The sequence below is a fragment of the Geospiza fortis genome, unplaced genomic scaffold, assembly GCF_000277835.1.
Source record: "Geospiza fortis unplaced genomic scaffold, GeoFor_1.0 scaffold403, whole genome shotgun sequence".
Classification (NCBI taxonomy): Eukaryota; Metazoa; Chordata; class Aves; order Passeriformes; family Thraupidae; genus Geospiza; species Geospiza fortis.
In genome coordinates this window covers 3,611,180-3,633,110 of record NW_005054336.1, presented here as the reverse complement: position 1 = coordinate 3,633,110, position 21,931 = coordinate 3,611,180, and the positions used below count along the sequence as shown (strand labels likewise).

General features: G+C 39.1%; 1 protein-coding gene across 2 annotated transcripts in view; it reads right to left on the bottom strand.

Annotated features, from left to right (window-relative positions):
• Window positions 1-21,679, bottom strand: part of SLC44A3 (solute carrier family 44 member 3) — a 34,981-nt gene extending 13,302 nt beyond the window's left edge. The window contains exons 1-12 of one of the 2 annotated variants that reach the window (XM_031057895.1): window positions 21,576-21,679; window positions 20,146-20,288; window positions 19,570-19,706; window positions 18,061-18,154; window positions 16,514-16,683; window positions 15,894-15,983; window positions 15,138-15,262; window positions 13,269-13,455; window positions 7,430-7,595; window positions 2,718-2,874; window positions 2,109-2,117; window positions 146-223 (exon numbers count right to left, since the gene is read on the bottom strand). In XM_031057895.1, coding sequence (XP_030913755.1) covers window positions 146-223; window positions 2,109-2,117; window positions 2,718-2,874; window positions 7,430-7,595; window positions 13,269-13,455; window positions 15,138-15,262; window positions 15,894-15,983; window positions 16,514-16,683; window positions 18,061-18,154; window positions 19,570-19,706; window positions 20,146-20,288 — 1,356 coding nt within the window. In that variant the 5' untranslated portion in view covers window positions 21,576-21,679. The remainder of the gene's footprint in view (window positions 1-145; window positions 224-2,108; window positions 2,118-2,717; window positions 2,875-7,429; window positions 7,596-13,268; window positions 13,456-15,137; window positions 15,263-15,893; window positions 15,984-16,513; window positions 16,684-18,060; window positions 18,155-19,569; window positions 19,707-20,145; window positions 20,289-21,575) is intronic. The other variant, XM_031057894.1, reaches the window with a different exon arrangement.
• Window positions 21,680-21,931: the final 252 nt, after the last annotated feature.

Sequence of the window (21,931 nt, the reverse complement as noted above, 5' to 3'; positions counted from 1 at the left end):
GGAGGCTTTTTTGTTTGTTTAATTTAGGTGGCCAGCAGGAAACTCTGGCCTGCATGCCAGGCTAAGCCATTTTTAGCCATGCTAAGGGTCAGGCACCAGCCATGGTATCCAGACTAGGCTGAGGGACTCAGATGACACAGCATACCTGGTTAAAGTATGTTAAGCAACTTTTCGGGAAGTAAACCCAGCAGGAACAGCAGTTGAACAGGTGCTTTGCATTCTTCTGTAACAAATGAAATGACTGGTTATTGGACACATAATTAGCCTCAAACGAAACCAGTGTTCTTAAAAAACCTTGCTTTACACGTAACTGACCCTTCTAATAAACTTTTCACTTAGGCAGCAGATATTTCCACTAGGATTTTAGGAACAGCTTTTAATTCAGACTGTTCAATATTAATGACTGCAGAGCTGTGGTTTTTTTTTTTTTTCTTCTTGTGGATGGAAGATTCTTCTCTGGGAAAAGAAACTAAGTGCTGCAAGCAGCGTTATGAGCTAACAGCTGCCTGGGGAGAAAAACAGGCAGGCAAGTCAGTAATTCTTAAAGCACCTCACAGTGATCAGGGAGTACAGAGACAGATTTTTAAAACCTTCCACAGTTCTGAAATGACTGGTACCCTACTGAACAAAAATAAAAGAATAGGTGGAAGGGCTTATATGAACATACATGTGTTTTGACTCAGAGCATTACATTAATTTTTCAGATCAGGAAGAAAAATCTTGTACTAGAACAGGCTCTTTACAGACCATTGAGCTGAATTAATTTCATAGCAAAAACTGAGCAGTAAAGCTTAAGGTTTGTTCCATGCTCCCCCATCACATCACGAGCTCAGAACAGCTCAGTGTGGAGATGATGCAAGATAAGAATAAGACACCTTGGTATCCAGAATAGCCTTCCAAAATTAAGCATCTGTTTTCCTCAACAAAAGGAAATCCAGTTCAGGGATACTCAGTCTTTTTAATCTTATTTTTCCAAAGGTCAGAATGTTTTTATCTTGTTTTGGAAAGCAGAGATCTTCCAGTTGCTATAGAAAACTCAAGTACCAACAGCTCCTATTGTTCAAGCAAAAACCACAAACCTCCCAATTTTTTCCAAAAAGTTTCATGAAAATATTCCAGAAATAACTCCTTCAAAACAGTGACTGTACATGCAAACTCCTGACAGTGAACAATTTACTCTTGCTATATATTGCTGGAGAGATGATTTTACTAAACCTGTGTTATCTTAGTAAGGACTGTTTGTTAAAAGCCTAGAGCAAGGGATCTCACCTACAACCTCCTCTCTGATTCTGCTTGATGACTGCTGTGAAGAAAAATCTGTAAATTTACCTGCAAGCTCACAGGCCCCTGAGTTTTTCTCTGTTCATAGAGAACAGCAACATTTTTTGCAAGGGTGGGGAAGTCTGTGTGAGCTCTACAAGAATGCAGGGTCACTTCTCCATCCTTTAGTCCAGCTACTCTGGCCCTCAGTGAAAGGGGCCATGGCCTGTCCTTTCTGCCATGCCAAGGAGCAAGGTTGGGTACTCCTGGGGGGATCCTTCCCAGGACTGAGCACATGAGCTGCCCAGAGCACTTTCGAGTCTCCTTAGCAGCAGTTACAGCTGTGGGACATGTCACTGAATGCTTGGACCAAAAGGAGCCTGCAGCACAGTGCTGCAGACACAAAGAATCTTTCTTTGCTATTTAAATCTACAGTAATTCAGATTACAAGACCATGTAACAAGCAAGCCCACTTATCCTGCTTCCTCTAAAGGCAAAAAATACTCTAAGTCATCCCACCTACTGTAGTTAACATAACTCACAAAGTTTTATAGCCAAAACTTTCATATGAAAGCAACATAAATCCAGACCACACCTTTCAAGTGTTTTATGACAAGGAGTTTTTATTTAAGCCTTCATAACCTATAGCCAACACATGCCTCATAGCAAATACATTGTCACTTTAAATGTAAACACCCTGTCATAACTATACATAACATGCTTCAAGGCCAATATAAACCCTAGAGGAAAAGACCTACATTAAAATATTTTCTTAAATCTTCTCCTAAAATCAGAATTGTGCATTCCTAGCAGCCCTCCCTCCTTGCAGAAGTGCCAGAATTACCTACAGTGGTGTGCTTCCAGCAGAAGATAATAGATGTGGAGATGCATGAAAGGAAAAAAGAAGGCAAAAAATATTCAAAACAGCCCAGGTCTATGCTTTATGTGTCTTAAACAATGTGTCTTGGATACTACAACTCCCAGGAACAGTTCTTATTCCATATACTCTTTCTATAGAAGCATATTACAAGGCAGATGAAGTATTTTCTCTAACAGATTTAAAATCTAACATAAGTATTCTTACTCCTGCTCCTTAAAAAAAGAATGCAAAAAGTTTTAATAGAGCAGTCTGCCAATTTTTTCTTTATCCTTCAGAAAAATCTTTGTATAAAAACACTAAATAAAGGTGAGTTTCATATTGGTATTTTCTGCTTTTAAAATTATTGGACTTTGAGAATAAAAAGGAAGCACTGATATCTGAGTTGGGAGAAAAAAGCTTTTCTAATGATGCTTTTTTCAGCAAAAAACCATGATAAAATAGAAAATCCATCTATTAATAATAGACAGTAATAGCAATACCATCTATTTTTAAGCAAGAAATATATTCTTCTCTTCTTTACCCCATGATCTCATGTGTAACACTATAAAAATAGTAGTTTAAAGAAGTATTTACCTACCTTTTGGTTTAGGATATTGTAAAGGTACAAGAGAACAATCCTTGGTATTCTCAGTATTGCGATTAGAAATGAGCCTTTTACAGCAGTTCCTAGATGGTAGCAGAAAAGAACTGATATGGAAGACAGGACTGGGTGAGGTGGTGGGTTATTTTTATTTCTAGAAAGAGAAACAAACAATTTTAAAAATGGTTTAGCAACTTATTTAAGAAGATAAGCATTGTGTCTTTTCAGTATTTGGCAGTTTTAAGAATTATGCTGTTACCTCCTTTCCTAATTGAACTACTCCAGTCTTTCTACTGACTTCATCTGAATGTTCACCTTAGTCCAAAGAAAAGCAGCCAAATTTATAACTTCTGGGTTAGTTTAATTCTTAAGAAATAACTATTTTCTGGAATAGAAAAATATCTAGGGAAAAAACTACAATGAAAAATAGGAGAAGAGAACAATATCTGAGAATACTCCTTGAACACCACTTTCAGTTTCTGTCACTTCTCTTATTCTCTGCAATCTTTTATTTAACCCTTGGTTCTGCAAGATTTTAGTCTGAGGGAATGAATCTACTATTTCTTCTTTAGTGGTAAAATTAAAACTAGAAAATAAAATCACAAGTTCTCACATATAAATTTGAGAGCTACTATCTACTTTTATAACTGCAATTTGGCCAAATTTGGTTTTAAATTTAAAAAAATTATTAATGTTGTTTTTTCCCCCACAGAAGAGGCTTTATTTTAAAATTGAATACAGCAAAAAAGCCATATCATGCTATGTATTTAGGATTATAATCTGAACTAAAAAAACTTGTAGTTCTAGCGCACACTAACCTGTATTGTTTTGGAAAAATAATGCCTGCCAAAATCAGAAAGCAAAGCCAATAAATGGCCTAAATACAAGTTTTATTACTTTGCTTCCTTTATAAAGGTCAGTTTAATGTCAGTCATTTACAGACAGTAATATGACACAGCTCTCAAGAATTTATATGAACCTCAGGAAAACAACTTAAAGAGATTCCCTCACCCCTTGTCAAACACTGAAAAAAAATCAACTAGACTGACACTCTAAGTATAGTTAAAAATATTTCATAGGATAAAAAACCCAAACAGATCAATAGCCATATTTAGACCTTCCATAAAGTAACTCTTAAGCAACTGGCCCAACCCTGAAATATTTAGTTAGGCAACAGAACCAGCAGCAGTTTGACTAAGGGGCTATATAAAGATCAGACATAATATCACAAATAAGTCCTGTTTTCAGAATTTATTTCTTCAAAACCTCTGTTATCTTGAAAAATCAGTAGTTTGCACAAGAAATTAAAATATAAAAAGACATCAATAAGAGAATGACTGGTTTGGGCTAAGAAGTTCTAAAAATATAATTTTATTAAATCCCCACTTCAGCAAGGATTTAAATCATACACACTATATTCAGGAGTGGGATTATAATTCTGCAAGAATCCAGAAGGTATCACTGCAGTTCATTCAAAACACAAAAAAATTAGCAGTGGAAAAGTTGTACTTAAATATGTGAATATACCACATTATTTGAAATAGGAAATTCCAGCAAAGCAGTTGCTACATTTATTATTTTTGTCTTAAAATCAGGGGAACAGCTTGGGGGATAGTGGAATTTTATACTGAATAAGGCAGTTTGGGGTTTTTTTAGAGTCATCAGGTTTCTGTGTTAAAAACACATGCATTGTAGTGTGGATGAATTATTCTATTCATATTGAACCATTGTTTTTTTTCTCCCCAAAACACTTCCTTACATATGACAGTGTTAGTTTGATCTCAGAATACAAATTATTAAGTTTCTGCAAGTTAAAGGTTAACTAGTGATAAGAAACACAGAAAGAAGAAAATTTATTCCTGTGTTAATAATGTACTTGTTACTGAAGAGAAAAACAAAGAAGGGTTAGGATATTTTTAACATGAGTAAATAACAAACAAGAATGTAAAAAAAATAAAAATTTAAAGCTTAGTTTAGATAAATTTTTACATCTTTGGATGTTTTTCCACAGCTCCATTTCCTAGCAAAGGAACTAGCACAAGAACAGGGTCTGACAAGGATTTTGCTTTGCCTCCAAACAGATTAGGAAAATAACAGATTTTCCTTGTAATTCTGGTCCAGAGCAGGAAGCAGGAAAGAGGCTAAACACAGCAACAGGTGATGGTTATGTCTGTAAACAAGTTCAAGATTGACTCCAACCTACTCCCATTGCTCCCAAGGCTGAAGTTCCACCCAGCTTTGTGCATGATGTGTCTGCAATCCTGAAGGGGCTTTAGCACAAGCAGACAATCATCATGCAGTGGATTCTGTGCATGTCAACTCATCTGGATGTGCTCAAGGTATCAGGGAAATCTGTGAATCTGCCTGATTGGTTATAAGACTGAAGAGAGCCACAGCTTGCTTTTCCTCTTTGGTATTTCTGTTTTATGTGATCATGAGATTGTTTGATTTACATACAACACTACTATTCCAAACTCTTGTGGACCTGTATTCAATACCAGATTGTCTTTGAATAATTTTATTTCTTCACTACTGTCAATTGCCTTCATTTACTTGTGAGCTCTGTGACACAGTGTCTTTCTTTAACACTAAGTTCCTTGAATCAAATGATCACACATGCATCTTTGCTTTCATTTGAAAACATTTTTTTGAGAATAAAAAAATGTCATCTTGACACACCCAACAGACACAGATATTTAAATGGGAGAAAAATGTATTTCTTCAGTTCTTTAAAATTCTCTTAAGAGCTATGCTTACAGATTTCTTCACTTATGTCTCACCAATTCCAAAGACTGAGTAAAAATAACTTTAGTATAAAATACTTCAGAAATGTTAAGGAATTAATCTTCTATTCCTCAAGTAAATATTAATCTCAAATTTGAAACAAACACAATAAATTACAAGATTTGTAATAAAACAGACATGATGAGACTAACAGAGACCACACAGACTGTACTGCACTTTTACCTTATCTCAAAGCCACATGGAACAGGTCTGACCACATCCATGATGGTGGCTCTTTTAGGTCAAGTGTGTAAATAGGGCAAAGGACGGCCATAAATACTGCAGATTCATTTGAAGAGGAAGACTTTAAAAGTTTATTCTAGTTCATCTCTCAATGACTTTGGTGCAACATCCATAAACCTTCATTTTTGACTTACTGGGAGAGATATGTATTTCACTTCTCTTGGAAACTGTGGTACTCAACACCTTAGTCAGGCAGATAAGCCCAACCCTTAATTTCAAATCTGTGCAGTGATATATGTGCACTGGAGCTACCAAAGAAGCTCAGACATGGACAGAACTGTGATGCCTGTGAGGGACTGAGTTACCATATGACCCTCCTTTACTCCCAGAGAGGGGGAAAGGCTCATCTCCCTGCAAAGGTAAATAGATACATGACACCTAAGCACATCAAGGTGAGAATAAACCCTCATGTAAAACACCAATTATAACAAAGAAAGCTTTTTAAAAGGCCAAGCCCTTTCCACAAGATGTAAAATGTAATCATTAAGCAAGAAAATCTACTTATTTTTATTAAATCAATGAAATCTTTTGTGTATTCATATTTAATCTAAAATAAAAGAAGGCCAAATCCATTTTCAGTCGTGATATTACAGGCCAAATAAACGTATCCTGAGGCAGAATGACCCCCTGCCCACCCCAGTTACAACTCAGCCGTGGCTGTTGGCCGTGCAGCGCATTGCTGAGTGCGCTATGGAGGGAGATTTCCGCATGGGAAGGCCATGCCATTTCCTCAGAGCACTCACAGGACAAGAAGAAAGCCTGTCTGTGAGATCCCATAAACAAACTCTTGTGACATGCCTTTATGATGCAGCCCCAGGGAATACATTAAAAACACACAGCAGACAAGCTCAGAGTTGCTGGAACAGCTCAAGATAACCCTTGCCCTTGCTGGTGTGGCTACTCCTGCAGCTAACCACCCTCTAGCCACCCTCTCCCCATTCCTGTACTACTCTGCATCTCTGTGGACCTGTCCTGACAGCCTAAAGGCTGGGATAAGGGATTACAACCACAGAAAAGCTGCATTTTCCCTTGCAAACACAACCCTCTCAACACAGGTCACCTGGCAAGCAAGAGGAGAGCTTAATGGTATTGTACAAAATGATACCAATACAATTGGGAGCAGGAACCTTCTGTACTTGGCAGCCAGTTCCTGCAGCAGTAAAAAATAGCTGGAAAGCGGAAGCCCCTAGCAGAGCAGTAAATGTCATCACAGCAGTTTCTACAGGTGCTTCCCTGCTCTGCACCAACAAGATATGGACAGTGCCTTTGCCTTGTGGATTTATGTGGTGTATTGCACCAAAAATGTGGTGTATTGACCAAAATGCAATGGTCAAACTGCCCATGAATACATGAAATTACCAGGGAACAATATACTGCTTATTATTTGGAGCTAACACAGTCTCCTGGAAAAGGGTGCAATGCAGCCTGCGCCTTCCAAATGGTAATTCCCTCAGAGCCAACTGAGCTCCAATATCAAGGCCCAGTTTGGCCCAGCATCTCCAGCAGCAGGGGTGAGTCACATTAAGATCATGCAAATTGTAAAATCTTACTCAAGATCTTGCTACAAGCAACATTATTTTATAGTAAACTGTATTCCCGATATTGGGACTATTTTTCCTAGAAAAAGATTGAAAATAAATGCTGGAAAATCCCCAAACTATCAGGGGCAATTCTGCACTCACCTGTTGAAATAACAAGTAACCACTGCCCCAGCAATGACCATTTGCTGACAGGCAAGAATGAATTCACTAGTCCAGATGAGGCCAACGAAATGATACCATGCCATGTAGCAAATTCCAGACAGAGCTCTGTATTCTACTTGTCCTCCTGAAGTGGCCTGTGCAGTACCTGAAGTTGGGATTACACCATTGTGTTATTATAACATGCCAGACGAGAGGGGGAAGGAGAAAGGGGGACAGGGACAAGGAGGGACATGGAAGTGCTTCCGTGCATGTTCTTAACTTCTCTTCAGTAAAGTTACAAAAAAAAAAAATCGATGCTATTTAATTCTGTCCATTCTAACAAAGTTAGAGAAACAACATCTTATAATTCAACTTGGATTTTGAAAAATATAATCTCACAAAAAGCAAAAGATCATGTTTAAATTGGGATTGAGACACTGCTACCAATAAAGGAAAAAGGAAAGCTACATATTAGTAAAGATATCTGAGAAGACATTACTCCAGACTTGAGTAATCAAATAGTTCAGAAGTAAATGAAATCTTGATTTCCATTATTCAAATTTGAAATAAATGCCTAGTTATGAAATGTTTTAGGGTTTTTTTTGTAAGAAGCAGAAGAGAAAGACTACAGAAAAATATTAAGGATACGTAACACACTGTTGCAGCAAAACAAAACAAATATTTTAATTGCTATTACTAATCAGAACCATGGCCATTAGTCTTCTGTTCTCTATACTTTGCAATCTTTGTGCAAAATACAGGCAGACACATCTAGGCTCTCTGAGGGGGAAAAAGAGCAGAAGTTGGTATGGTAGTACATGCTCCAATGCTACTACTGTATCTAGGAGCATGGATAAATTAACTTATCCAAGCTAAAAACATTCCTTCCACTTCTGTTACCAACAAAGAATGTATTCCGTATGCAGAGACAGCTTTTCACAAAAGGTGGGGTCAATTCAGATTCCTCAACAATCTGACCTTTTTTCTGTGCAATCCTATTTGTGGCACTTGACACGGAAGAGTAGTCAGGGGATAATGGCATTAAGACAATTTGACTCTAGTAAAAGGTCTCTAGGTTCCTAACATGCTATTTTTCTTTTTAATTTTACCAAGCCTTAAGTCTACTAACCTTAAAGAGAAACACATTCACCAACTAAAACAATCTCTGGAGGTGAGTAGTTTCTTATTCCAACTCCATGAAAGAAATAACAAAGTGAGACAGAATTGGCTATTACTGCTCAAACAGCAATATAACTTAAGCTTTAATACTTCATGTATTCATTTTGTGGACTTGGCAGTGTTAGGTTTACAGCTGGACTTGATGATCTTAAAGGTTTTTTCCAAGCTAAAAGGTTCTATGACTCTGTGTTCTCTTACAGGACAACACACCACATTCAAGTTCAAAACCACCACATATACAAAGCTATCTAAGAAATGGTTCCTTTCTGGCCTGTTTTTCTACAGCCACAGACTTCTTACTCAAGAACAACTAAAAGTAGGAACAGTAAAGATTTGTTTCAGCAATACCATCAGGTTTAGACAAGCTTTTTTAAAGTTTTCAGAAGCAGCCTTTTAGTCTGTAAATTAAGAAAAATATCCATCTACCCTATAGTAGCACTGCAACATTATTTAAAAGTTCTTTGAAAGATAAAAAAAATGCTACATGGGTACATAATACAGATATATGTTCTAGATTTATTTTTTTTTCTGAGAGGTTAACAATATTGGCTGAACAGGCAAGCTCTCTCCAGTGCTGTTTGGTTGGTCATTCATGGAAATAATGTAGTGCTTCCAATATATTCAAATGAATTTTAAGTCCGTGAATCGCAAGATATTTGATGGTTTGAAAAAGCTACTACTCAGATCTCTTCTCACAAACTCTCCCTCATTCCTCCCCATCCTGTGCCTCACTGGTTTTAAGTTTGCAAAAGTAAGGGGTTTTTAAGGTGAGTTTTTGAAGATATAATAATTTGCTTAAGTAAATTATTATATCCTCAAAATAATTACCATTATAATTACCATATAATTATGAATTCAAGAGATTTTTTGTTTCCCATATTTCTTCCAGAGGCTCTTGACTGCCTTCTCCTGCAGCACACACCTAGCCAAATACACTCATTATCCACAGCCTACAGCCTTCACTAAGGGAACTCGGGCAAACAAGAAGTCAGTGAGACACAAGGTGTTCTGCCTCTCCATTGTCATGCAAAGACATTACACCATTTGGTAGCAGAATTAAGGACATTTTCCACCATACAATCCACTTGAACATTTCTTTTTCCAAAATAGACCTGTTCAGGCTTTGTTTCAGTACTGTTGTCATGAAGACTGATAAATGTTCATATGGCAAGCTAATCCTGTTTGCTTTTTACCAGCCTACTGAAATAACCACCTGCAGCAGTAACAGTAATGGCTTTGTCTTCCCTGGACAGCCTTGTACCTGTACATGTGCACAGTGCTGTGCTCAGCTGCACAGAAATCAGGCAGAGCCATCTGTGATTTCACCTTTGATCACTTTGCTGATCAGGTAAGCTAAAGCAGTTTTGTTATTTCACAAAAATCTGTTTAATGATATAAACATCTCTGTCAGATTTCCTGTCTTCTGGGCCTACCAGACATGCCTGATTTTGTCAGCAAAACATGCAAGGCTATTTTTCTATATCAGTATCTCAGATAAACTTTAAAGCTGTCCTAGATAACCTGTCAAGAAAAATGTATGCCATTTTCCTCATCATTGTACTATGATCTGTCTGGTCATACCAACTAAACTTCTTCAACACAGCCCTGAAATACAGTTCAATCTGTCAACAGAATATTTTTCTCCAAGGACACAATAATGAATCCTCCCATGCACCATACACTCTTAGCAATGACATTAACAACTCAGTAAAGAACTGAACTCCCTACATCTGAGCCACCAAATCTGGAAGCCTTTGATCAGTACAAGTGTTGATCTGCTGCCAACACTTCAAAAGAAGTGATGTTAACAATGCAAACAGGCCAAGTGTTTGCAGCAGAAGCCAGGAGAATTTCCCCTGGGACTCGCAGCGCTGCCCTGGCAGCCAGCAGAGCCGGGCAATGGGACACCAGTCAGTGCTGGCTGTGTGTGGCACCTTCAGCTGCATTTTGGGACTGCCACACTTAGGTCAGATGTCCTTCTTCAGCAGCTGCTGCTCTGAGGCTTTGCTGATGCCTGTAGCAACAGGCTGCTGTAAGAGACAAAAAATTCCTAGGAAAGCTAGTCCAGCAATTTACTTATCACAAACAAAGAGCCACTGACAAGAAAATACTGAGAGCCTGTTTATCAGTTCCTGTTAACATGAAAATATGCTGTGCCCCTCCCACTGTGAGGAAAGGTTCTGGAATCATACACTGAATCCTAGTGCTTCCTGCAACACAATCTATTGTGTTATCTTATTTTGTGCTTTTTCATGTAAAGGTATTTACAGGTAAGCTACCTGACTGTAATTGAAATGTCAAGGCCCCTGCAGGAAATACATTTTTATTGCTCATTTTGCTATGGCACAGCTTTATGTGGCAGTTCTGCTGCTCACTTGCTTGTAGGATGCACCTTTATTACACAAAAAAATCACACCACCTTCTCATCCTACATTCGCAGTATTTACACCATGCAGACCTCACAGCTCCCGCACTCTGGAAAGGTGAAACACATTCTCTGCTGTGCCACATGGCCACTTCAGTTCTGCAGTGAAATACCCACAAATTAGCAAACAATAAAACTCAATAACCCTAAGACATATCAGCTTTTCCAAAGAACAGCTGAATTCCATTCCTAGCCAGCTAATGGTTCTAACTGGTGCCACTGTGCTACCTAAAGTCTCATGAAGTCTTGGCATTTCTCCTAGTTTTCTAGGCCTGGAATTCAGTCAGTCTCTGCTGCTCTTACAGATTCTGAATTACCAAGGTACTTAGGCAGGTGCCTACCCTAAAATGCATAAGTAGTCCCACTGATTTTAATAGGATTATCCATGTGTTTCAAATTAGTCATGTGCATAAGTACCTTCCAAGTGCAGGCTACAGCCTTCTATAGCTCCCAAGAAGTCAGGACTTCTTTCTCACAGTAACGCTAACTTTTGGAGGAGATGTAAATAAGGTGCCTGCATGGGCACATAATGATCAGGTGTGCCACAGCTGAAGCGAGGATCAAGTGCTCCAGAACTGTTAAGATGCAGAGACACCATAAATATTATATAACTAGTGCAGATTCAAAGAAAATGTTAAGAACAGGTGCAGCACAGCAGCAAGCCAATTTAATTTACCCATCTCTCTGTATTAGACAAAAAGACTAGTGTCTTTGTAAACATTTCATTTTTTCAGCTTTCTTGGTATATTTGCATTTAAAATACAGCCTGCACAGCCCCAGAAAACACATTTGTGAGAAGAAAACGTCAAAATGTCAAACCCAAGAAAATCACCACCTGTATTTTACAAGCTGAATCCTAGACAGGCAACTATTTGTCAATGAAGAAAACAAATTGCTCTGTAAGAGAAAGCATATCTTTGGAGATCTTCAGAGAAGTACTCTCAAGTGGTGCAAAAAGTCCCCAAAACTCAAAATAAAAAGAAACATCTTCCACTTACAGGACAATTATAGAAAACTAATTCATTATACAAAGGCGTCCTGTCAGTGCATTATTAACCATACAGTTCTGTATGCATTTGTCATTACAGGATGTGTGGCTCTGTCATCCCAGAACAGCAGAACGACCCCCAGCTTATCTGATGGTGAGCTGCTTTAACAGGCAGCACTTCAGAGGACTCATATTTGGGCTGAAAATTTTACCGACAACCTAATGGAATATTCTCAATACCAGATCTCGTTTAGCGCTGGTCGTGCAAGATCTGAATCACAAAGCACATCTGAGGTAGAGTAAGGGACTGGGAATCCAAACAGCAATCCCGCTGACACGGAGCTGCCCGTGCGCTCAGGCCCCGGCCGGAGTGGGCCGGGTCAGGCAGCGCACTGGCCGCTCCCCGCAGCACAGCGGGCTCAGGCGCTCCGCCGGTCGCTGCCCGGAGCCCAGCGGACCGAGCCGCCCTTTGTCCCTCCGGTTCTCCGGAGCCGCTCCCCTGGGCGGGCCTGAGGCGCTCCCCGCGGGCTGCGGCGCCCCCTGGCGGGCGCTGCCGCGGGCACAGCGAGCGTCCGACGGCCCCAGAGTGCCCCCATGGGCACGGGCGGGACACAGAGCGCCCAGCCCACCCACGGCCACAGCCCGCACAGAGCCGCGCCTTCCCTTCTGCCTTCGTGCTCGGGTTTTAACTGAGAAGTGATCTGGGTTATTTATAAAATGCACACGTGCTCTTCTAGACATTAACATGCTTCTAACAGGAAGATCTTATAAGGACTGACACCTGCACTAAAAATACCTGGCCAGAACACCTCTGTCAAAACCTATGTTTTACTAGGTTGCTCATAAAAGCAATATATTGACTGTCCCTTCTTATGCTAAATCTCAGAAAAGTAATTTCTTTCAAAACTGAAACTTTATCATCACTCTGCTGTGCAGTAAGTTTGTGCTGTCCTCTGTATTGTTTGCATCACTTGCTGAAAAGATCAGCATTTCTTTTAAGCTAGAAAGAAGACAAAACATAAAATACCTTTGAGCTGCACTATGAATGTAACAGTAGGTAAAAAAAATTAAAAAATTAAAGCATTAAAAAAATTAAAAAAATTAAAATAAAAATAAAATAAAATAACTCAGCTGTGTAACAATGCTAGCCCACATTTTGTACGCCAACACCAAGAGGTCCCACATTTAAGAAGAAAATTTAGGAAATGGATAGCACTCAGTCAGAAACATGAAAAGCATTTGCTTACCTGCAGTTCCTAAGCTAAGCAGTACAGCAACCCAAAATACCCAGAACATAATGAGAATCAGAAAAGTCCAGAGTGGCTGGAACAGGAGGAAAGGAATTCTGCCAATGATTTTGCCAACAATGCGGAAGAGCTGTACAGAGAAAGGAAGCCTCTTTCTTAGTGCAAATATAAGGGAGAGCAGAACAACCTGTTTCAGGAAATAAAAAGACAAATTGTTAGGGGTTTTACATCAAGAAAATGATCAGAGTTGTCAAATGTGAGATCAGAGGATACAGATTTCACAAAGACATGACAACAAAGCAATTTATACAATCTTACTACGCATTAGAAAGTCCTTCCAAGACATTGCCTATGTTCTCAAAGAGCCTGTGGATTAAAATCTATTTTCCTACAAAAGTTGTTGCTGGGTTTTTTTTTAACAAAATAGTATCCATAAGACTTTAATTGATCTAATGGAAACTGTATGTTTTGCTTTATAGCAAACATAAACATACATTACACACTGCACATTGCTTTCACATACCCTGCATGTCATGAACTTTTAAACTTTCTTTCTACTCAGGTCAGCTTGCCACAGTTCACTTTCACAATGGTAGGAGAACCAGTCCTTTTCTGCAGTCCACAACCCAACTAGTTTCTGAGCTATGTATGTATAGGAGCAGAGCAGACATAAAATGAAAACTTATTTAAATAAATTACTGTCTTCCCAAAGTAAAAAACCCAACCTGCCAACAACAAAACCCCGAGTCAAAAATCCTACAATATCCCCAATTCTTTCTATGTGACAAGGAACTGTGAACAGCTATTAAAAGGGAGGCTGGTATCTTTAAAGCAATAAATACAACCAGTGGCAGTTCCTGCACTAGTTTTCTTGCCTGCTGTGGAAAGAAGCCACCAGCTCTGAAGAGAAGCATAACCTACAGCAGTGGCTGTTCCCACAGCTCCGCAAACAACAATCAGTTGTACTGGAACACACTAGCATTCAAAGAAACTTTTTCTTACCTTTTTAGTATCAGCAGATGTAAAAAGGTCATAACTTATAGAGGATATAAAAAAAATCTGGTCTGTGACACATTTATATTTGTCACTGTAAACTGTCAGACTGTTCATATCTGGCAAATTCCATATGGATCTTACTCATCTCTAAGACAACAGGACAGCTGCTTTGACAAATGTCTCATGAAGTACAAATTGACTGCCCCCTCAAATTGAGAAATGGCTCCTTTTAACATTGCAACATCAGAGTGAAAAAACTCTCTTCAGAAGTTGCAAGCCACACTCAAGATTTTCTGTTGTAAAACAAGGTCAGTGAGAGAAAACCAGAATTTAACCCCACAACTTGAGGTCTAGACAATGCTGCCTGCATTTCACTGCCCCTTTCATTGTCTCAAAGAGCTGCCACCCCTTTCTCCTGCTGACAGGGTGGGATGAATCCACAGATCTCATGTCCATACTCAGCCAGTGCCCCTGTGTATATTCGACATGATTCTCCAGTGAGCTGATGCAGCACAAAATGGGCATGGAACACAATTCTGGCATTTTTACACCAACAACACTGACACAGTTTGTACAGGTTTGAAGTATGGCAAGGCTGAAAAACAAGTTTCACAATGAATATATAAAATTCTTTTTGTAGTTTTGTGGGGGCCTAAAAATCTATTTGGAACTAGGGATCTTTAAAGTCCCTTCCAACCCAAACCATTCTGTTATTTTATGATTATATGTGAATGAATGTAAGAAGATCTTAGAATTTACTCTCATTTTCCAATTTGAAAAGAATTAGGAATTATTTTTATTGTTGCAGAACCCCTGTAGTTCAAGTTTTCAAGTTACAACCTCTGCCATTGCTTAGGACAAAATGCTACTTACAGTGATGATTGTTGAGAAGATGGCATATCCAAGTAGGAACTTTACATTTTCCTTTTCTGTTTCCAGTTCAGTGCTGGGGTCATTCCTGTAGTCGTAATGGAGCCACCAGAGAACACCTGAGACAACTGAGCAGAGCAGAGCAGCGTGAGGGCGGGCAGGGCACGCTGCTGCTGGCAGGATGATGCCTGCCCGCCCTCCCTTCTCAGTGTCCTGGCCTCCCACCATCCCCCAGGGCTCGGGAATACTGCCAGTCACCAAAGTGAGGCATAGGATCAGTGAGCACAGAGAAACTTCCAGTAATGGCCTGTCAGACTGAGGTAAAACCGCAGCAGAACATTTGGATTTCTTGCATTTATCCCAAAGCTCAGGCATGTAATTTCATTGTGGAGATCCAAAGCTAACTTCCATGAAATGACAAGCTTTAGCCAGACACATTCCTATGGTTCTCCCTTCCTAAAGCAGGCAGTATAAGAGTTCACTAAGCATTCTTTGAAACAGTAGCATTTTCATAACTGCATTCATCTGCCGAAAGAAATGTTGTTTCTAGGCATCTATAAAAACAATAAACATCACCATCATCCTAACACTCAGCAGCTGGAACAGCACAGCCAGACCTTGGCACCAAAAGGCAAGCAGGCCTCAGCTTGGAAATGACTGTAGTAAGCTGAAGGTTACTGAGGATGGCCATGGAAATAAAGGACAGCTGTTTGCTCAGCTGCTAATCCTTCAGAACAGTGAAACAGTAAATATACTTACACAACAACCCAAACACAACCAGTGCAATCAGAGTATGGATGAAGAGAGTCTGAATGAATCTGAAGGCTAAAACCAGTATCAAAGAGAAGGCTGAAAAATACATAAAGTTTGAGTGTTACAACCCTTTTCATTTTAAATATAAATTTAAGGTTCTTGTAGAATTTTGGCTTTTATTTTTAAACAGTCATCTTAATAGCAACAGCATTTAATAAAGCTGGCAACCTTTTTAACATTTAAAGCACATAGTTACCTCTAACTTAAATAATAAGAAACTTATAGCTGATATATTTCACCACAGGAAATACTAGCTTTTTAATAACATTTTATGTAAGAGTTAAGTTCAAGTATTCATGCTGATGTAATCTTTTTCTTCAACAATTTCTTACAGTCCCCCAAAATGAGGTATATAACCATGTCATGGACCACAGAATCTGATAGAGATCTGCATTTCACCAGTCTATTAAATGTCTCCTGATAAAATCTGATCACTCTTCCTTAAAAAATAACTGTGCCCAGAAAATATGAAAAAAGTCTACTTTTGAATTAAACATATAGACTTACAAGAAACATTTTAAACTTTTAATTGAATATCATTATCCACTTTTTACTTATAACCTTACCTAGTGCAAGGACACTCAGTCCTATCACAGTATCTCTTCCTGCCAATATTCCACTCAGAATTCGGTGAAAAACATCCATTTCATTAACCATACTTATGAGGACAGATGCATATTTGGAATAGCATTCAGGATTTTGTGGAACACAGCGATTAAATAATGGAAAGGATTTACTGAAAGGTTGAAAACAAAAGTGGTAAAAAATATTAATTACTGGACAAACAGTTTAAAATCCACAGAGATCCATCCTGCCATTCTCCACAGAGAGCATTCTGTTATAAAGAGTAGTTTTATGTATAATCTGCAGAATAAACTCCTTAACAGTGTCATGCCGGTATCACTATACCAGAACAGATCCATTCAAGATCAGCCTGGGGAAGGAAAGTAACAACTCTCTCATTAACTATCACCATCAGCACATAGCTCCTATTCCCATTGTAGTCTGGCTTCACCTGCTTTGCTCCCATCTATTTATGTAAAAACAAAGTTCATGCTAACATAGCTGTAACCTATGCTGTTGTAGATAATTCCAGATCAAAAACACTTTGTATTGCTTTTATGATATTTAACCATTCTAAAAGCCACATCAAAACAATATTTGCAAGGTACAATTAATGGCACCAAATATTTATACAAAATTATATGGCACTCCCAGCCAAGCTTCTTGCATATATTTCTTGTCCCACTTTAGCAGTGCTGCCCTACAACAGCCTATGGCAAAACCATACCTGAAAAGGAGAGGTTTTGTTATCAACAGCTAAAAGCTTTACTAACTAGCTTTGCTTCTACCATGTAATATTTTTGTGCAAGATGAATAACTTTGCTGAGTTCCTTGACAAACCAAAAAAAGGCCTAGAAAGTTGAGGAAATAAGTGAAACATGCCATATTTTTTCATCAATTTACACACTGTACTTTGATCCACTGCATGTAACATTTTTACATGTCTCCTGCTCTCTTCATTTTGTTCTATTTTCTACTGCTCAGAGCAGATGAATTAGCTCTGCAAACACAGAGATTCCAATTCTCTGCTGTATTTTCATGACACAGTGGAATTTAAAAATCACGGGTTTAAGAATTTTGACTCACAAATGCCAGATTTGACAAAGACAGCAACATCCACAGATATGTGCTTCAAGCCATCTGGCTAAAAATAATTCTGATGGAAATTTCTGGGCTCAGGAGAAGAAGCAGGGCCAAAGACCACGTCCTTGGCATTGAGGGAGAAAGCAAAATCTGTGCAGGAGCTAAGCTGTTCCTCATATGGAGTGCTTTTTCCTAATTTGGAAAAGGAAGAGGAAGGGAAGGGTAGAGGAATAAAGGGTAGAGGAATGGAAGGAATGCAGTCCTTGTTTGTTCTGTGGGACAGGACACTGGCATGTTCACAGGCACATAAAAGAACTTGTAAGGATACACAGAAAAAAAAATAAATAAACAAAGCAAAACCATCCTGACTGTGAAGCATCAAGCCAAATAAAAAATGTGAGAAAGTAACAATCCATAAGAAGCTGTTTGGACTGGAGGAGGTTGTAAAGTACTCAGTCATTCTTACCTTGGTGGAACTGGCAGTGTGGGACACAGCTGAGCTGCCTTTGGATTTACTGTGTAACTGGAAACGTTCAGGTCGTAAACGCAAAGAAAAGAACCTAAAAAAAAAAAAAAAGAGAGAGAGAAAAAAAAGTAACTTAAGATTAGTATAAAAATTGAGAGAAAAAACACATTAATAGCTAAGTTTTGTTTGCACTTCTGGTTTGATCCCTTAGCAGGCCATTTTCATCCCTGATATTCCAGTGGGAATGTGAATAGCAAATTAAGTAGTTGAGTAAATCTAAACCAATCTCTGCAGAATCTTTTGCCTTCTCAACTTAACCACAGTTACCACTTATGTTCCTGGAGAGCAGGCACACTGTTTGCTCCACAGTGCCATTAATCCCTGCTCACTAGGACTAGAGAAAAACCTGAAATGATGGAAGCTACAATAGAACCAGGCCTTCCTGAGTTAGAATAGAATACATCTGTATCCAAAAACTTAACTAGTGCTGGGATCTAGGTGAAATATTTCCATTAGACAGCACTCCCAGGAAAGAAAGGCTGGGCAATCCAAGCCATTCAAAATGCAAGGCTTCTCCCTGCCTTGACATAAACATGCAAGCAGTTTTAGCTGGAATTTGATGCAATTATGTTTAGTTAGACTGAAAATACTTATATAATCTCACAGGTGTTTACAGCTTTCTGCAGATACAAAATTATGTCAAACTACCCCAGAATTAAATTAAAACGAATATTGTCAATTTAAATAGCAATCCCTGCCAAATAGAACAGCAAAACAAAAAAATAATGGGATACTGACCTCCAACAATAACACCCATTAATATTCATTTGGTCTGAAGTTTATATACACCCCATGAAATAAGGCTTAGGCTACAGATTATTTTATTTACATGTTGAACATGAATAAATTGGAGCCTCTTTCACATAACAGCTATTTCTGACAGCATTTTCATCTTCAATACCAGAATCAAATAAAATTTCAAGGTGTGTCCTGGTTTTGCTGGGAAGTGAGTGGCTGCGTGGTACTTAGTTGCCAGCAGGGGTTAAACTACAACAAAATGCAATAGCAAACATAGGGATCTAACGTCTAGGGGGATAAATCCACTTGTGTCTTCATGGAATTAATAATTCCACCACAGTTTTAATTACATTTAAAGGAACCAGTTGGACAAGAGTCACAAACAACATATGAACTCTGGTCACCTACTGGCACCTCCACCAAACTTCACTAGTTCATTATCAACAGTCAGTTTTCTGTTACATAATCTCAACACTGTGCAGGAGTTAATGAACAACTTTCTAATTTGCATAAGAGAGCTGTAACGTTTCTAGAAACTACGGGTTTGAAATAAAGCAGAAACAAGACATTTTATTTTCTGCTACCATGAACTGTTCAGGAAATTAATGGTAAGACATGACTCCCTAGTGTAAGAGCCATAACAAAAACGAAGTGGAAGCTGCTCAACTGTTCTACAGATACACTGAGGTTCTCATATTCGCTGTGGCACACCATTATTCCTTGCAAAACTCTGTAGATCTTCCAGAGAGTTGAGTTGCTGTTGTGGACAACTTGACACGCACAAGGAAAGTGAACTGATTTTGGGGCTTTGTATTTCCAGGCTGCATGAATTCAGAAAGAACACATACCTAGAAAGAAAAAAGATCCTCTCCTCAAAAAACAAGCTTTCTTGGTTTTTCATAAGTTTAAATTCTGAACCTTCTTTTTCAAAGTGCTACAAAGCAAGTGAAACTTGTTCCAAAGGAGTCAGGGAATGACTGGGAACTTCAGTGTGCAACATCCTTAAGAAGAAAGATTTGCCATATAGAATGACTGCCTGTTTCACTGACGTCCCATTTAAGAGCCTCTTTAAGAAGGCAGCTGCATAAAGCATAACAATGCAGCAAATTTTCAAATTCTACCTTAACTTTTTAATTTCACTCACTCTTCTGAACTATTCCCACTTTTTTTGCCTTTCAATACAACAGTATATAGTTACACAGATGTATATGACTGACAACTAGAAGATGTGTATTTTACTAAGTTCTCAAACATTTGATTGATTTATACATTATCTGATGCACTTACTTTTTATTAGTCATGTCCAATCCAGAAAGATTTGCCCCTTCTACAGGAGTGTTCTTCTGACCACATATGTTCCCAAAGCTGTCATATCCAAGCACAAGTCTTTCTGCAGCACCAGCCACCACAGCATAGCCACTTATAAACATCTGTTAAAATATTTTTTAAAATATGAAAGCATGCTACCATAGCTTTTCCTTCCTATTCAATAAATATTCCTTTTAGGTTATGCATTTTTGCCTTTTGTTTGCAAACACTTAAATCTAAAATTCACCCCTCTGCACAAGGCCAGAGCAAGTCACATGGGCAACTTTAGCCCTAATGCTTCCTTAGAGCTTTCCTTCATCTATTGTTGAAAGTATATAAATTAAGCAGAATAACACAAGAGAAGGAAGATAGAGGTCCTGATTAAAATAAGAGGAAAGCATTACTAAGGTGCTGAACACTGTTCCTAGTGATGTTCATGAGTGTCAGTAGGCAAGATCACTCAAATGGTGATTTTTCATGTACTCACTGCATCTCATGTTACAGGGTGACCTTCAAGACACACTTGGACAATAGAACTGCTGCCATGATGGGCCCTTGAAGCTGCTAGTGAATGTAATCAGAAGTATTTTTAAACACGAAATATATTTAAAATGGAGATTACCTGAAATTTCAGGAAGGAGCACTTTTTAACACGTGAAAAACCTGTAGAAAGCCGCACTGTGCAGAGTCACTTAGGTGACACTGCCCTGACCTTTTAGTTGCTCTGCTGCCAGATCAAAGTTCCAGTAGATCATCTTCTTGTAAACCCCAGCGGTAGCTAAGTACCTCTGCTGGACAGGTAGCAGCAATCCTCAGTCAAAATGAAACACCTTGTCCAGGAATGCAGCTTAAACCCTCCTGTACATTGTGAGGGCCAAAACAATTCCTGGAAAGAACCTTTGCAAGTGCCAAGAAGCATCAATTCTTCTGCGAAACTGGTGAAGTTCTGAGTACTGCTTTACCCAAGGCTTATCTCCCCATCACTCCAGCTACTGAAGAACTCAGTGATGCAAGCTTCTCCTCTGTCCCATGGGGCGCAAGTCACACTTCACACACAGCAAGGACAATCACTAAGCTCTGTGGCTATGTGCCAACTGCTGGCTGCAGCAAAGCTCCCCAGTCCCACATTAACCTCTGCTGCTTTGAATGAGTACAGCTGAATATTGGCTGTGCTCGAGACATATTACACAGACCAGCACAACTGCCTTCTAACTTCAGCTTTAGAGCCTTTATCTGTGCTTCTACTTTTAGTACTTGTGACTAAAGAATGGATCTGGGCAAAAACACGTCTCATACACAAACATGTACAAATGCGCTTCTTTAGCTCCGGGAGCAATCTCATTTTTGCTTACAGCAGACTCTTATTTTGACTTGTCCTTCCAGGAAACAAACAAACTGTGCATGCTTACCAAACCAGCCCAGAAAAGACAGAAGAGGAGCAGCCAGAGAATGTCCGTACACTTTCTGTAAACGGCTGGTCTCCATTCCCGTAGTTCAGAAACACTATCTCCAGAGTCCTAAATAGAAAAAAAAAAAAGTTCAAGAAAAGAACAGAACAAACTTCCTGTGAAATTAACTCAAGTTCCAGAGGGCGGAGATTTCAGCAAGCGCGTAACTTGGCCCCCTCGGTGCGGAACGCCTGGCAGCTCTGTGCCGTGGCGAGGCGTGCTGTCCCCGCACTGCCCGCTCTGTGCCCCCCGCACCGCCCGCTCTGTGAGCCCGCTGTGCCCCCTGCACTGCCCGCTCTGTGCCCCCCGCACTGCCC